Source organism: Euprymna scolopes, chromosome 10 (genome assembly GCF_053919585.1).
Source record: "Euprymna scolopes isolate OS-2025 chromosome 10, ASM5391958v1, whole genome shotgun sequence".
Taxonomy (NCBI): Eukaryota; Metazoa; Mollusca; class Cephalopoda; order Sepiida; family Sepiolidae; genus Euprymna; species Euprymna scolopes.
The window spans coordinates 18,979,290-18,994,619 of record NC_136491.1 but is presented as its reverse complement, the minus strand read 5'-3'; the positions used below and the strand labels follow the sequence as shown (position 1 = coordinate 18,994,619).

Below are 15,330 nucleotides of genomic sequence, written 5' to 3'. Positions count from 1 at the left end.
TTGTGGTGATGATGATGATGATGATGATGATGATGATGATGATGATGATGATGATGACTGAAACCCTTTGTTATCATGTCATCATGCACACTTTTCATCTGTACATAATGTTTTAGATGGTGCGAGAAAGGGTGGCTGACAAGAGGGGGTCGAATAAGGCAACATAAATTAGAATAAATATATAGATACTGTCAAGTCTGCTGCAAAGCAGATGAGCTCCCTTTGGCTGGTTAGCAAACTCCCACACCTGCCAATATCTGATATCTCTATAAACCCATCATTCACTCATAAAGTATTTGTAAACAAAAAAAGGAGATTAATGAAACTCCTTTTCACCAATGCCGCAGTAAACACAAACAAATCTCAACTTTTACGATCAGTCTCCACATTCAAAAATGCAACTTCCTGTTTTCCTCAATTCATCCGGCTTAATTAAAAATATGCCAGTTCACCTGGTTGCATGACACCAAGTGTGATAGGTTCTCTTGTCAAAGGATCCCTGGTCACGTAAGGGTTGTTTTCCTAGTTGTCAGTGACTAAATGTAACTTCTTCGTATGGCAAAACCCAGTTGATCGATTAAGTTGATATGCCGTCTTCTGTCGCGCTAGAAGAAAAGCAATTTCATGCACACAAAAGAAAAACAACTCAGTGCTTTATTCTGCTGATTAAATTTAAAAAAACAATATGCAAATATAGAATTATGTACAATTGTCTACAATTCAATGTTTATTGACAGACTCTGCTGAGTCGATAAGTAGATTTCTCTCCTTTCTTCGATATGGTGGTGAGGTTCATGCAGGAAGAGAGTGGGAGTGTGTGGCGATCCTCAACAAGTTGTCCTGTCTCAACTCTCAACAACTCTGACTCCAACTGACGGGTTCGACTGCACCCCGTTCATATACTCAGGGGAGGGGTGAAACCGGGGTTGTTCCCTGGACCAATCGTATCCAATTATGTCACCCCAGTGCACCTGTGGATCTGCAAACGTTCCATGCCCCGGGAGGTCATCCCTGCGACCCTCTCAAATTATAAACATCCTTAGTCTTTAACCCTGAGTCATTTCAGTTTCGGAGTACAATTTACAAAAAAAATGACATTGTTGCCGATTTTCATATCAATGAAAATCACAACCCAATTTTTTCTCTCAGCAGGGTTTTTTACTGTCGCCCGGGTACACCGATGATAATTAAAGAATAAAAAAAAAAAAACAATCATATCTGCCCAGCTTTCTCCAGTACTTAATTCTCGATGTGAGTCGGTAAATATATTAAAGCACACCTAAACTGATTTGTTACTAATCGAGATTGAATTGGTCATAATCGCTGTAATAGAACAGTTGGTATGTTACATTTTGTAACGCGCTAACCGAAAAATTAATACGTGAAGCACTGAAGCAGTTATCAGAAAAAAGTAAGCAGAAAAAGAAAGCAGCAGACGAAACGGAATGTAAAGGAAATGGGCAGTCTTGCAGTTAAGTCCCGGCAAAGTTCGACAACTCTAGAAGGGTCACATCAGTATTTTACACCGTCAAAATTATCAAAGTTTTAAAATGAAAAGTATGTAATTATTATAAAAAAATAGTTTAATATTGGAAGTAAACACTTGACTAAATAAAGTAAACAAACAAAATATACATTTTTATATATTTATAACTATTTATTTAACAGAAAAATGAAACAATTTTTAGAAAGTGTATTATTGTCTTAACAGAAAAACGAATAAAATAAAATCTGAAGTAATGAACCACGTAACAAAATATAAATTTATATATACAAAATAAAACAACTTTGAAAATTCAACATTTCTTATGCTTTTAATAATTCGTGGAAATGCGTGTCCTTTCTCACGCCGTCTCCACAACTCTTCCATTAGATGGGAATGGAACACATTTTCATTAGTCGCTACCATCCTCATCTTCCTTTTCACATGTGACCAGAATTTCTCCAGTTTATTTAATATTAATTGCATATTTGTTATTTTAAAACTTCAATAATTATTATTTTTATTTTAAAACTAATAATTCGTAATATTCGTGATTTGACGGTGTAAAATAATGATGTGGCCGTTCTAGAGTTGTCGAACTTTGCCGGGGCTTAAATGCAAGACTGCCAGGAAATGATATATTATATGGTAATGTAAAAAAAAAAAGAAAATGAGAGAAACGTATTTTTTGTATCCTAGTGTAATACTGTTTCGAAATAAATTCTAAATAAGCAATGTATAATTATGCGTCGTGACTCGTGCGTTTCCTGGGTGTCTTGGTCCCCCCCCCCAATGGGGAGCCCAACTATTCCCTGGGACGGTCACGTCACAAAAATAAATAAATAAATGAAAATGCTAATAAACTGGATTTTTCAATGTACCATACTTTAAAAGATGTAATATTTCTATTAAATGAATTATCTAAAAATGAAGGTACAATACGCAAAACTTTCTAGAAGTTAATTTGTTATTTTACGACAATTGTCTACAACCCAGCTTGAATTTAATTCTTCTGATCGTTTTTGCAATCCCGTAAGGAAATCAACAGAACTCCTTTTCAACAACACCATAATAAACACGAACACGTCTCAGCTCCAATGTTTTTTTGTTTTTTTTTCAACTTCAAAAATGCAACTTCATGTCTTCCTCAATTAAGCCTTCTTAAAGTATTTGTTCTCCTCATATGCAAATGAATGTGACCAATAAAATATCAAACTAATGTTTATAGGGGTAAGTTTATAAGAATAAGTTTATAGGGATCTAAACCCGTAAGAAAATTAATGGAACTCCATTTCGTCAACATATTTCAGCTCCAAAAAATGCAGCTTCCTGTCTTTCTCAATTAATCGTTTTTAAAGTAGTTGCTCTCCTCTTATGCAAATGAATGTCACTAATAAAATATCGAACTACAGACACAAGTTCTTTGCAAGACTTAAAACCGAGTGCCCTATGTGCAAAACAATGTACACACTTCAAAGTTAGTAACTGTTCATTTTCTTCTCTCTTGTTACACTAGGTAACAATTAATTCTCTTTTAGATTTAGACCAAAAGGTATAAGGTGATAGGGATAAGTTTATAGGGATAAATACATTAAAGAACTGAACTTGGGATCATTTTTGTTATTGTTTAAACATCGCAACTGTATAGAAACATTAAAGAAAGAAATAGAGATCCTTTGGAGTTTTTATATATCTTTTTTTTTACTTTTATTTACCTTCAAATAAGGCATATTGCCATCTAAAAACGTAAGAGGTTACTATAATTATGGGCCAGATTTATGGGGAGGGCATCGTAAGTGGGCAGCTGTGCAGTTTTAATAGGATGGAGAAAATGGGTGTTTATTAGATATATAATATCTAGAGGGTGATGACCTCAAGAATTATTATCTCTATCTTTACTAATATAGAGTCTATTCATTATACCGTTAGAGAATGGATCGAGAGAGAGAGAGAGAGAGAGAGAGAGAGAGAGAGAGAGAGAGAGAGAGAGAGAGAGAGAGAGAAAGAGAGGGAGAGAGGTGTGTGTAAATTATATTGCAGACACGTTGACGGGAAGTCAGGATCAGCTGATCGGATTGCATGTGAGTCACGTGATCAGGTTAGCTGAATTGATGAGATTGGGTTTTGACTTAGAAGGTGACTGACGGCTTAACAGACGTCTCCTCCACTTCACGGGGCGGGGGGGGGCGCTGACGTGCATAGAAAGGAGACATATGAATATATGAACTTTAGTTACAGTCTGTGGGAGAATGCCTGTCACATTACCAGAGAGAACGTCAATCAAAAATATTTGTTATGAGTTAGAAGTTACACAATTATACACACTTAAAATGTTGCAATTTTTAGACTGTAAAACTCGGTGTCTTTTGTGAAGAAACAATGGACAGGTTCTGCCAATGTGAATTTTTTTTTCTCTAATTGTACGGTTTTTTCTTAGGAATTTTTTTTCTGGTGTGGAAAAGTGTTATTCATTGTATGTAAATCGATGTAAACTGTTGTATGAAATGTTAAAATGTAATGTATGTTTTTTAGGAAATGGCAGAAGAGGCCATAATAATAATCACTTGGATAAGTAAAATGTGATTTTTTTTCTTAAAAAAAAATCCTCAGTGTTGGGTGATGTGAACAATTTTAGTGTCCATCGATTTGAACTTTTGTTTTGTGAAGGATTGTCTGGAAGTTATAAGTGAGTCGTGTTTTTTTTTGTTTGTTTTTGGAAACGACTATGTATTTTAATTGTAAATGTCTTTGTATATTTTTTGTAAACGACTGTGATTTTTTTTATTTTTGATATTCTGTGAGGTGGTAAAGGTGCTGCAGCCGACCTCAGAATTTGATGACGTGGACAAAATTGGGTTTCCACGAAACTGTGTTTTGTTATTTGAAGTTTTATTCTTGGTAAGATGAGACTTTGTGAATGCTTATAAGAAATTTTTATTTTTTATTTTTTATGTAATTGATGTTTTCTCGAATCGGTATTGTGCAGGATTTTCTTGTTCTTTGACATGTTTTTTTTTTCGCAGAATGGAGGAGTGAATCTTTGCCTTGTGAGGGTTATTGAAATAATGATTAAATTAAAAGTAAGAAAATGTTAATTAATTAATAATGATAGAAATAATAATAAAATTGGGAAAAAGAGAAAGAAATAAGATTTAAGCAATGTAAGAAATAATAATAAAAAGACACACTGCTTAGTTATGAATAAAGTGTCAACTAGTTCTTAAGTTTTGGAAAAGTCAAAGGTTCAGTCGATATTTATTCTATTTTCGTAATGGTTGTAGAATTTTTTTGTTTCGTTCTTTTTTTTTTTTTTGTGGGATTTTTCTCCGGATGCGTGATCATTATTAGGTATATACATTAGAATTGAAATGATTTAGGAAAAAAAAGATGATACTAAGATAGTTGGCCTAGAATAAATTACAATTTTAGAGTGGGATCAAAATAGCAATTACGTAAGTGGGTATTTTTGAGAAGCCTTTACAGATCTGATAAGCCAAAAACGAGATTTTATTTTTTAATAATTTGCTTTTTATATTTTTTTAAAAGTCCATAAATATTTTTTCGCAAGAAGAGTAAACTTGCCGGGAAAGCATTAGAGATGCCTCGTTTGGAAAATGAAATGAACCTTGTGGAATTGAGTGCTTGAAAAAAAGCTGGTCGCATGTGATGATTCCAAGCAGGAGGTAAGACTTGGCTCAATTAATTAGAGACAGGCATGGAGAGGATACGAGAATCCTTAAGGGTACCAAAGACCTATGAGAGGCAGTACCGTAGGCAAATCACATATTGCTTAATGAGGTGAGAGAAAAAGTAAAATATACCGTAGGTATGTAAGAAGATATACCTTATTTTTTTTTTAGAGATGCATGAATGGAGAATATCTGTCGTAATTCATAATAATGGAGGCTATACTAAATACTGAGACCCTTTTAGTAATTTATAATTGCCTTTTGTTAGATAAATTATCAGTGGTCTTATCATTTTGACCAGGTGAAAATGTTTCTTTTTTTTTAAATAATTATTAGATCAGGGTTAAGGCTTCGAATGAAGCAGGTTTCATTTTTTTTCTATCATATTTTCCCTTTTGGCAATGGTTTCAACCATTTGTTTGATTAAAAATTCGATAATATGCATAAACGCTTACTTTCGTAAGTGGTCTTACGATTTTGACCAGGACTGTATATATATATATATATATATATATATATATATTATGCTTTTAACATTGCATAGTGTTCTTACTTGCGTCAAAATAATCAGATGAAAGTTCTGTATCGTATGATATTTCGGGAAAATATCCTTTCTCAGAGATGTGTTAGATTTTAGCTCAAACATGCATACATTTGAACTTAAATCGAATGTACATCTGAGGAAGGAATATGTCCCGAAATATCATACAAAACTTCTATCTTACTATACTGACGCAAGTAAAAGCACAATACAATATTAAGACTTGTTGCCCGGTTGTTAAATACGCATAAATATTATATTTTAATTAATGTAAATTCTTATTTATTATGAACAGGCATGCCGTAGGTATTAAACGTAACGTTAAATTCCTTAAAAAAAAAAAATGAAGTCAAAAGACGGAAAGAAACTGAGATATGTGCATGCGAGTATTATGTTTTTTCTAAACAGTTCACTACTTGTAGGTAAAAAATATATACTAGAGCTGAGATTGAAACCAAAACCTAAAGACAGTAAGCCAAGTACGTCAACCATTAAACCAGCTTGCCACATTATTTAAAAAGTGTTGTCACACCTTATAAAACAGTTGATAAACAGATAAAAATCTGATGATCCTCAAGTACCAACTTTTCAATTTTTACCCCTTAGCAGCCCTTTTTCCCAGATGAAAACCGATTAAAAAGTTTTCCACATGTCTAATACCCTATAGACCAAATTTTAAGTCTGTAGATAAAAAATTCATTGAGTATATAGGTTGAGAAGTGTCCTCACACACACATTCTCATTTTTATAGATATATAGCTTGATTCCACCGTTATATATCTTAATTTGCTTCAGTTTGCATCGATCTGTCACACCTCTGCATTGTATTGGTTTCTATAAATTACCTGTATATACAGTATTCAATGCTTTAAGCAAACTGCATTAAACTTTTAAATATTTGTAACATAAAATCAATGCCTTTTCATAATTAAATAAGTGTATTAATAGAAACACTTAATAAAAAGTGAAATAGATAAACCTTTTCGCTGATCTCCTGTTTAAGTGCTTCAAGACTACTTAGTTTTATTCCAGTTGGCGGCACTGTAAAGGTTGTTATATCTCTGAAAAATATAAACAAAAAATTAATTTAGAAAAGAAAATCAACATGAATGTTAACATAAATTCATTGACTATCATGTTTAAATATGGTGCACATTATAATTTATATGACATTAAAGTAAATTTTCCAACTCAATGATTCTAAGCCCTAAAAAAAAAAACAACACTACAGTTTTATTTTAAAACTTTCATTGAAAAAAATCAATTCAGGTTACTTGATTATGTAGTAGAGCTGACATCTATACAATATAGCCGCCTTTAGCCTCAATCACCGCTTCAATACAGGTCCAGAACTGGGAGCATGCCTTTTCCACAAGCAGTGGTGGGCTTTGATATTGTGAGAGGTCATGTTGGTGATGTTCTCAATGTATGACTAAACAAAGTAGTCCAGCAGGTTCAGGTCGAGGGAAAAGGTGGGTCAGTGAGAGAAGGGTACAAAGTCATAGCACTCCTTCTGAAGCCAAGCCTGAGTCTCTTTGGACTTGTGGGCTGGCGCTGAGCCCTGCTGCCACACCCAGGGTCTGCCAGTTGCCACCTGATTACACCATGGGATCACCACACTCTTCAGCAAATTCAGATACACTTTGGTGTTGACTTTCAAGCTGACTTCGAAGATATGAGGTGGCATGATGTGGACCTCACTTGAAAGCACATTAAAGACCATAACCGTTGCCGGAAACTTTGTTTTCATCATCCTGGGCAAGTCCCTATTATTTGTGACAAACCAGCGATGCATTTTGAGGGTGCTGACAATGTTTTCATAACTCGGATCAGTAGAGAACATGAGTTATATAGTGGCGCATCTCCGATCTCGCTTGTTGAACATTGTGTCACTTTCAGACATGATAGAAAGCTCCTGTCGTTCTTGGGATTTGTACACAACTGGTCAACTAGTAGATGGTTTGCAACAAAAAAGAAAACCGGTTTTCATCAAACGGAAATGCAATCATGCCCTCTTTTCTAGGGGGACAATTTTATCGTTACATCCTATACATTTACTTGTAGAAGAAAGAAAATGACAAAGTTGATATATAAAAACAAAGATTTTTTTTTTTTATTGATAACAGGCAACGAATTTGGAATAATGACCAAATATACAGGACTTGGCAGATGCACCCGTGAAACTCTCTTCCATTTTCCTGCTTTCCAGCTGACTACAATATTGTCGTCTTCAAGTCTAACGTGAACAAGTTCTTGATGAGCCGTTCCCCTTAAGTAATCCAATTTACCAAATTTTTACTATTAGCGATGACTACAATATTGTCCTATACCGTACATTCATTAACCCTTATCCTCGATTGGTTTCCAGGCCTTGATAAGTGGTGATTTCTTTTGTAAAAAAAAAAAAAAAGGACCTGAGAAGAAGAATAACACCTTGGTATTAGTCGCAGTTCCTTAGCGCTTGATGCAAGCAGTATTTGCGAGATTAGCAGTAAACTGGGTGCTTATGGTATCATTGGAATTTTTTTAGGCAGATTATGTAAAACGCCGGAAAGTGCCGAACGAAAGTTTCATGATGTTTATTTTTTATTTATTTATTTTTTTTCGCAACGTTGGCCAATTTTTCAATAAAACTTATTTCTTTTTATAGTAATTGTGGTCTGGTAGACCAATACAAAACCTACCTTAAAAAAACTTCTTTTTTAGGGGTTTTCGGGTGTACTGAAAACAAATATCGCCTTTAAACTTGGGGCCGGCAAGTAGTTTTCACGATACTGAAAACATACCTTTCCGCATGTTTCATGCAGTAATGTTACGTGGCGCCCATATTTGTTCAAAACAGAAACAATGTAATGAATTTTCAAGATAATGAATAGTTAATCCATTTTTTTTATAAAAAAATATATCCACGCGCTTGCGTGTACAACAACGGCCACCACTTATAGCATAAAATATCGCATTTAAATTTTCAGCAAATAAGTAGTTTTCAAGATATTAAGCCATGTAATTCTTTATGTTATAAGTGGTAGCCATTTTTTGGTAGCCATTTTTGTATGCACAATTACCCTTTTAATTAAAAAGATAATTCAATGAAAAATTGATTGAAAACTGAAAACGATATTCTTGTTGTTATGAAGAAAATATAATGAATAATTATTGGACAATTTTTTTTAGAAAATTTAACTTCAAATCAAGGAAAAAATCATTATAAGATAAGTTTCATGAATAAATATTCATTTTTTTTTTAACAAACTGATAGCAAGCAAAAAAGATGCTTGTTAAGAAATAGTCGACAAATCGATTTTTTAAAAATATATCGTTTTAAACAAAAAAACAATATTACTACTTAATTTTTATGTCGAAAATAGTAATATGTCCAAAAATTACGAAAATTCATCAGGTAGAACAACTGCTAATATGTTGTTAGTAAAAAAAAAGTCTATTGCTATAGATAAAAAAAAAAATATATTGCAGGCATGACAGAAGTAATCGAAAATATTCGTTTCGGAGTTATGTCCCCTGTATCTAGAATCTTATTTTCCACTGTCTAAGAAAAATGTGATTTTATCCAATTTGCCGTAAAAATTACATTTAACTATAAATAACTTTTTACTCGATGATTTTTCGTAATATTTAGATATATTACTAATTTCAACATGACAATTAAATACGTTATATTGTTTTTGCTTAAAACGATAAAAAAAATTTTAAAATCGATTTGTTGACTATAGCTTAACAAGCACCACCAAAAAATTTGATTTTTTTTTTTTTATGTAATCTGTTTTTTTTAATGATATTTTTGTTCCCATGAAGATAAACATTTATTTGTTTAAATAAACCAATCATAACAAATAAATGGTTTCTTAAATGACGTGTTGCGATTTCATTGGCTCAGTTTTCGGCAACTTTTGGTGGTTTATTTATTCATTTATTTTTACTCCCATTCACCCCTAGCAGGGTATATCGCCACTTGGACGTAAGGGGCTACTATTTGCGACCATGCCTAGGAAAGATTAACAAGATGTTGGTTTACGTTACATTTAAACTTCTGCATATCAGTACAGTCAGGGAAAAAAGTAGCAGGGAGAGAATTCCAAAGTCCAGCTGTTTGAGAGAAGAAACTATTAGAGTAGAAAGTTTTCCAACATGTAGGCGCCTCAACAGAGAAGAGGTGAGATTTTGTTGCTAAGCAGGTTTGTTGGGGATATGTACGTCGAGGGGGCACAAGTGAAACGAGTTCATCATTAAAATATTTGTAAAACGGGCACAGGAATGCAACATTGTGGCGATGGGACAGGGGTTGGAGCTTAGTTGACAAAGTGGGACCTATTAGATTGGAGACTCTTTTGTGGACCCTATCCACCAGCATCAGCCCAGATGTGGCAACAATACTCCATGCAGGGGCGAATAGTGGCCTTGTAGAGGTACAGGATACTCTCTGGTGTGAGTAGTTTTCTAGCTCAATAGAGGGAACCCACCTTCTTTTCAGCAGCCTTTGCAATGTCCTCAATGTATTTGTTCCAGTTTGTATACGTTGATATGAAGTGTTTTGTGGTGTAAATGAAGAAAAAAGAAACAAGAACGACCGACCGCGTTTTTGTGTGGCTTACCTCGTGTTCATAATGAAGAAGAAAGAAACAAAAATGGCTGCCCTGTTTCTTTATATGCCTACAGGGTGACCACGAGGTATGCAAATGAGATGCTCCTGATTGGAGATAAAAGAGGAGTGATTTGGGGAAGGAAGGTATTCTGAAGTTAGATTGCGAGCAGAGAAGTTGTATTTGTAGAAGAGAAAAGTCGGATTCGGGGAGAGAACAGCTAAAGTTGCAGAAGTTCGTTTTGGAGTGGAGAGAAGACGCGTCAAGTGGTAACCAGAAAGTGAAAGTTCGGACAGCAGTGTCACGCAACCGACAAGCTATTTCGGCGCATCAAGCAAATTAACATGGCTGAGTGGAGACTGAGCATTCAGATGTTGAGACCCTTTACTGGGGAGGGTGACCTGATTAAGTGGCTGGAGAAATGAAAAATGGTGGCGAAGCTGCAAAAGATAGAAGATGTGGTCACCCTGCTGCCACTATACTTAGAGGGGGAAGCCCTCACGATTTACCAGCAGATGCGAGATGAAGACAAGGAAGACCTTGCCTTAGTGGAGCAAAGGCTGAAATTGGCCTTCGTTGAAGGCCCATTTGAAGCACTTGGCAAGCTGTCAAGTTTGAGGTGGACCGGCGAGTCCGTTGACGTCTTTGCGGAGACTTTTCAGGAGACTGGCAGGGTTGGCTGGTTACGTGGGGAGGAGCCTGGAGATGACGGTAAAGCTGTACCTAGTGAACGGCTTCCCAGAGGAAATCTCTGCGAACATGCAGAGAATCACGGGGATCCATTCTATGGAAGTGGACGATCTCTTGGTCCACGCCAGAGTCCCAGTGAAAAATGTTAAAAGCCCAATCGTGGTTGCAGCTGTGAGTGGAAATATGTGCATGAGGCCTCACTTGAATGAGAGGCAGCCGGCGAGGCGACAGGAGGGGAGACCTGCCATCAAGTGTTTCCGGTGCCAGGGTCCTCATCTGATCAAGGACTGCAAAGAGCCAAGACCGGGGATCACGTGCTACCGATGTGGACAAGTGGGGCATATTAGCCACTATTGTGTTGCTGCACGGGACCAGGGAAACGAGTGAAGGGGAGCTATTGCGCCAGTGGTTACCCCTTCTGTGTGGAAATGGCGCATGATGGAACATTGCCTCGGTTACCGGTGGTAGTCAATGGGAAGAGAGCCATAGCCCTTGTCGACACAGGCTGCACTACAACGTTGTTAGCGAGGAATGTCGCGAGGTCATGGAGTGGAACCAGGATTATTAGGACCGTGGATGGCAGGGATGTGAAATGCCTAGGAGAGACGACAGCGGAAGTAATGGTGCAAGGGGTGCCCATTGGACTGCAAGCCCTAGTGTTGAATCATCTGGTCGGTGGTGTCGACGTGATTATAGGTATGAGTGCAATTAACCGACTGGGGGGCGCTACGTTAAGAGGGGGCCAAGTGACATTTGGACGTCTCAGCGCAGTGGGGATGGCAGGAGTGGAAGGTGATAGAACCGTCAGAACCCCAAAACCGGAGGTTTGCTGCATTGAGGACAAAGATTTCCTGGCGAAGTTTGATGGCGTGAGGTGGACGGTGGAATGGAAATGGATCTCCGGGCCCCCAGAACTACAGAATAAGGTGGGCTGCTACGAAAACACCTGCGAGGAGAAATAAGAAAAGGATTCGAGGAAAAAGTGGAGAGGTGGATAAAAGAAGGCCTGGCTGCAGGAGGGAAAGGAGGTCTCCTCGGTATGCTGTGCAGGGGAAGAAGTCAAAGAGTCACACAAAATGCACCACTTTGGTCGAGAACGAACGTTATTCCTAGCCAGAGAGGTTTACCCGGAGACCACCGAGGAGGAGGTTAGGGAGGTGGTGGAAAACTGTCGAGAGTGCCAATCAATTGACCCTGGACCGTCCAGACACGAAGCAGGAGAGCTACACGTTGCGGAGGACTGGAAGCGATTGGCCATTGATGTGACACACTATCGCCACAAATTGTATCTGTCGATGGTCGACTGTGGACCGGGAAGGTTTGCCATCTGGAGAGAGATCAGGGCAGAAGCTGCATGGGCGATCGGAGGGGCCATTGAGGAGATATTTTTGGAGAGAGGGCCGGTTGAGGAACTCTTAATGGACAATGGCCCTGCTTTCCGATCAGAAGCCTTTAAAGGGGTGTGCGATAAGTGGGGAGTAAGGCAATTTTTCAGAGCAGCGTATCGGCCGAGTGGCAACGGAATAGTGGAGAGGAATCATCGCACCATTAAAGCCGCTGCGGAAAAAAGCAACGTATCACCCATAGAGGCGGTGTTTTGGTATAACATCTCGCCGAAGATCAAACAAGATGAGACAACTGTGCCTCATAGGGCCGTTTTCACATATAAGTGGCGGCATCCGTGCAACAAAACAGCAGGAATTGAGAGTGAAGAAGCCACTATCAAAGTAGGTGAAGAGGTGTGGGTGAAACCCCCTAATGCACAGTGTACCACTCGTTGAAAAAGAGGGGTCGTAACAGGATTGCAGTCGAAGAACAATGTGATGGTGAATGGCGTTCCCCGGCATATCTTAGACCTGCGTCGTGTGACATTGCCGGTATGCAGTGAGGGCAGTGAAGAAGGGGAAATCGAGGGCCACCGAGAAGCAAATGATGCTGCTCGACCTGACTTAGGCCCGCGTTGTAGTGAACCTGAAAACGTTAACCCCCGAGAAGTTGTCCCCCAGAGGCCTCGACATGAGAGGAGGCGGCCTGCTTGGATGGAGGATTACGAAGTATCCTATTGATCTCGAAGATCAGGGGGGCGTGTGGTGTAAATGAAGAAAAAAGAAACAAGAACGACCGACCGCGTTTTTGTGTGGCTTACCTCGTGTTCATAATGAAGAAGAAAGAAACAAAAATGGCTGCCCTGTTTCTTTATATGCCTACAGGGTGACCACGAGGTATGCAAATGAGATGCTCCTGATTGGAGATAAAAGAGGAGTGATTTGGGGAAGGAGGGCATTCTGAAGTTAGATTGCGAGCAGAGAAGTTGTATTTGTAGAAGAGAAAAGTCGGATTCGGGGAGAGAACAGCTAAAGTTGCAGAAGTTCGTTTTGGAGTGGAGAGAAGACGCGTCAAGTGGTAACCAGAAAGTTACAGCAGTGTCACGCAACCGACATGTTTGGAAAATTCTGACAAGAGCACGCTCTTCTACTGTGTAAGAACCGTAAACTGAATAGTCTGAAGCTGTTGCTGTTGAGAGGGGGTGAGGGCGGAATAATGTGTGTAGTGGAAGATTTTTAAACAGACTGAGCAAAATATTTGTTGAGTTTAGTTTAAATATCAATTAGCTGAATCCCAGTGCATGGTGCCAATATTCCAACATTTATTTTTGTAAAGGTGCAATGTTGCGTGTCAATAATGTGGTTACTGCAGTACTAGCTTGAACCAACTGGCTTATGTTCAAGTTAAGTGCAGAGAGGTCAAAGGGTTACCAGTGACATATATAAAACTTGTTGACTAATGCACTACACCAATGGATTGACAAGAAGTCGCGAGGCAAGTCAGTCCATGTTGAGTGCAAGTTGTGTTGACAGGATTTGCCACCCCACACCACACCTCAATATATAAGGAAGAAACTCATGTGAGAGTAGTTAGTCAGTCAGAGCAGGAGATTCATGTAGATTTTGGAAGAGTCTGTTTTGGGAGTCTGTCTTTAATTTTAGAAAGATGCAAGACTTCTTGTGAGGGCGACGAGAGTGGGAGTGGATGGCAGCTAAGCCGATTGCAAAATTCCCACTTTCCTTCTAAGAATGGCGCAGAGAAACAGGGATGTGACTTCAACCATGGAAACTGAATAAGGATCCAATTGTCTAGATAAAGGAGACTTGTGTCTGTCGTTAGGCATGAAAGAGCTTTTGTTCCAAGTGCACTAAACGTTAGAATGCAAACTACTCGAGGACACGGCCAAGAGGTATGAAAGGGGATATAAAAGGTATGTTCTGCTTCGTTTTTATAAACTCATCCAAAGGGCTCATGGGCTATAAAAGTAAACATTGACACGCAATATAAACAGACTCTCTCTCCCCACATTACAGCAAGTGTATGTCTTTTTTGCACTTTTGATTGGCTGAAATAAGATGCCTTATCCAATCAAGAGTTGATATTTTTATAAAAGTATTCGCTGCTGATGATTAAACAAGGTCCCACATACTTATTAAGCGTGCTTTACCGATTTTTGCTAAAAAATCTCAAGTTGGAATAAAGTCATTTTAGTTATTATGGTTTTTCCATTTATTCATAGAAAACTTTCTAAAATGTTTTAATCCATTTCGCTGATTAAGATGGGGAAAATCAATTAGAAATATGAAATACTTCAACGGGAAAAAATATCTATACAAAATATGCAATACTGACCTTGATTCTGATAAGTTCAAAGGTTCATTCATCTTGAAAAACTGATTCAAAAAGTTATGGTAATAAATAGACCCATCAGGATTTCTCAGGACCTAAAAAAAAAAAGAAAGAAAAGAAAACTGAACCAGTTATTTAAAAAAAGATTTAAGAGGAAATCTCTCATCAAACATCAACTGCAAAGATGTGGCAGTAACAAACTATTTTCTGTTTGTGCAGAGTTGTTTTTACTGAGTTGAGATTGGTCAAGTGTAGGGCTAATAAAACAGTGTAGTGTCGTTATCCTCTGACACTTTCAGAATTTTGTAGATGAAAGAAGAGAGTCTTATCAACTCAACATAGGCGCGACAACATCCTAACCCCCCCCCCACACACACACATACTGCCTATACGTTAGGTTCGTCTTTTCGGGCATGCTCAAAAAAATCACATCAGTTGTTAGCACACAGAGTTGCTCACGGAATAGCTCATCTTCTTACCCAACAAAATGAAAAGTTATGCTTGGGACATTTGTGTGAAGAAAGATATCATCAAGATAAGAGTCTCTTCTTTCGTCCACAAAACGCAGTAAGAAACATTTTTAAAGTCATACAAAAAATTCAATTCGTTTATATATAAAGCGAGATTTAAGGAAAAATAAATAAAAACGAAGAG

At 37.6% G+C, this 15,330-nt stretch overlaps 1 protein-coding gene across 1 annotated transcript in view; it reads right to left on the bottom strand.

The window, feature by feature from the left end:
- Window positions 1-15,330, bottom strand: part of LOC145285833 (EF-hand calcium-binding domain-containing protein 6-like) — a 288,961-nt gene that overhangs the window by 167,937 nt on the left and 105,694 nt on the right. The window contains exons 5-6 of the mRNA XM_080134267.1: window positions 14,680-14,771; window positions 6,693-6,774 (exon numbers count right to left, since the gene is read on the bottom strand). Of these exons, the coding sequence (XP_079990393.1) occupies window positions 6,693-6,774; window positions 14,680-14,771 (174 nt within the window). The remainder of the gene's footprint in view (window positions 1-6,692; window positions 6,775-14,679; window positions 14,772-15,330) is intronic.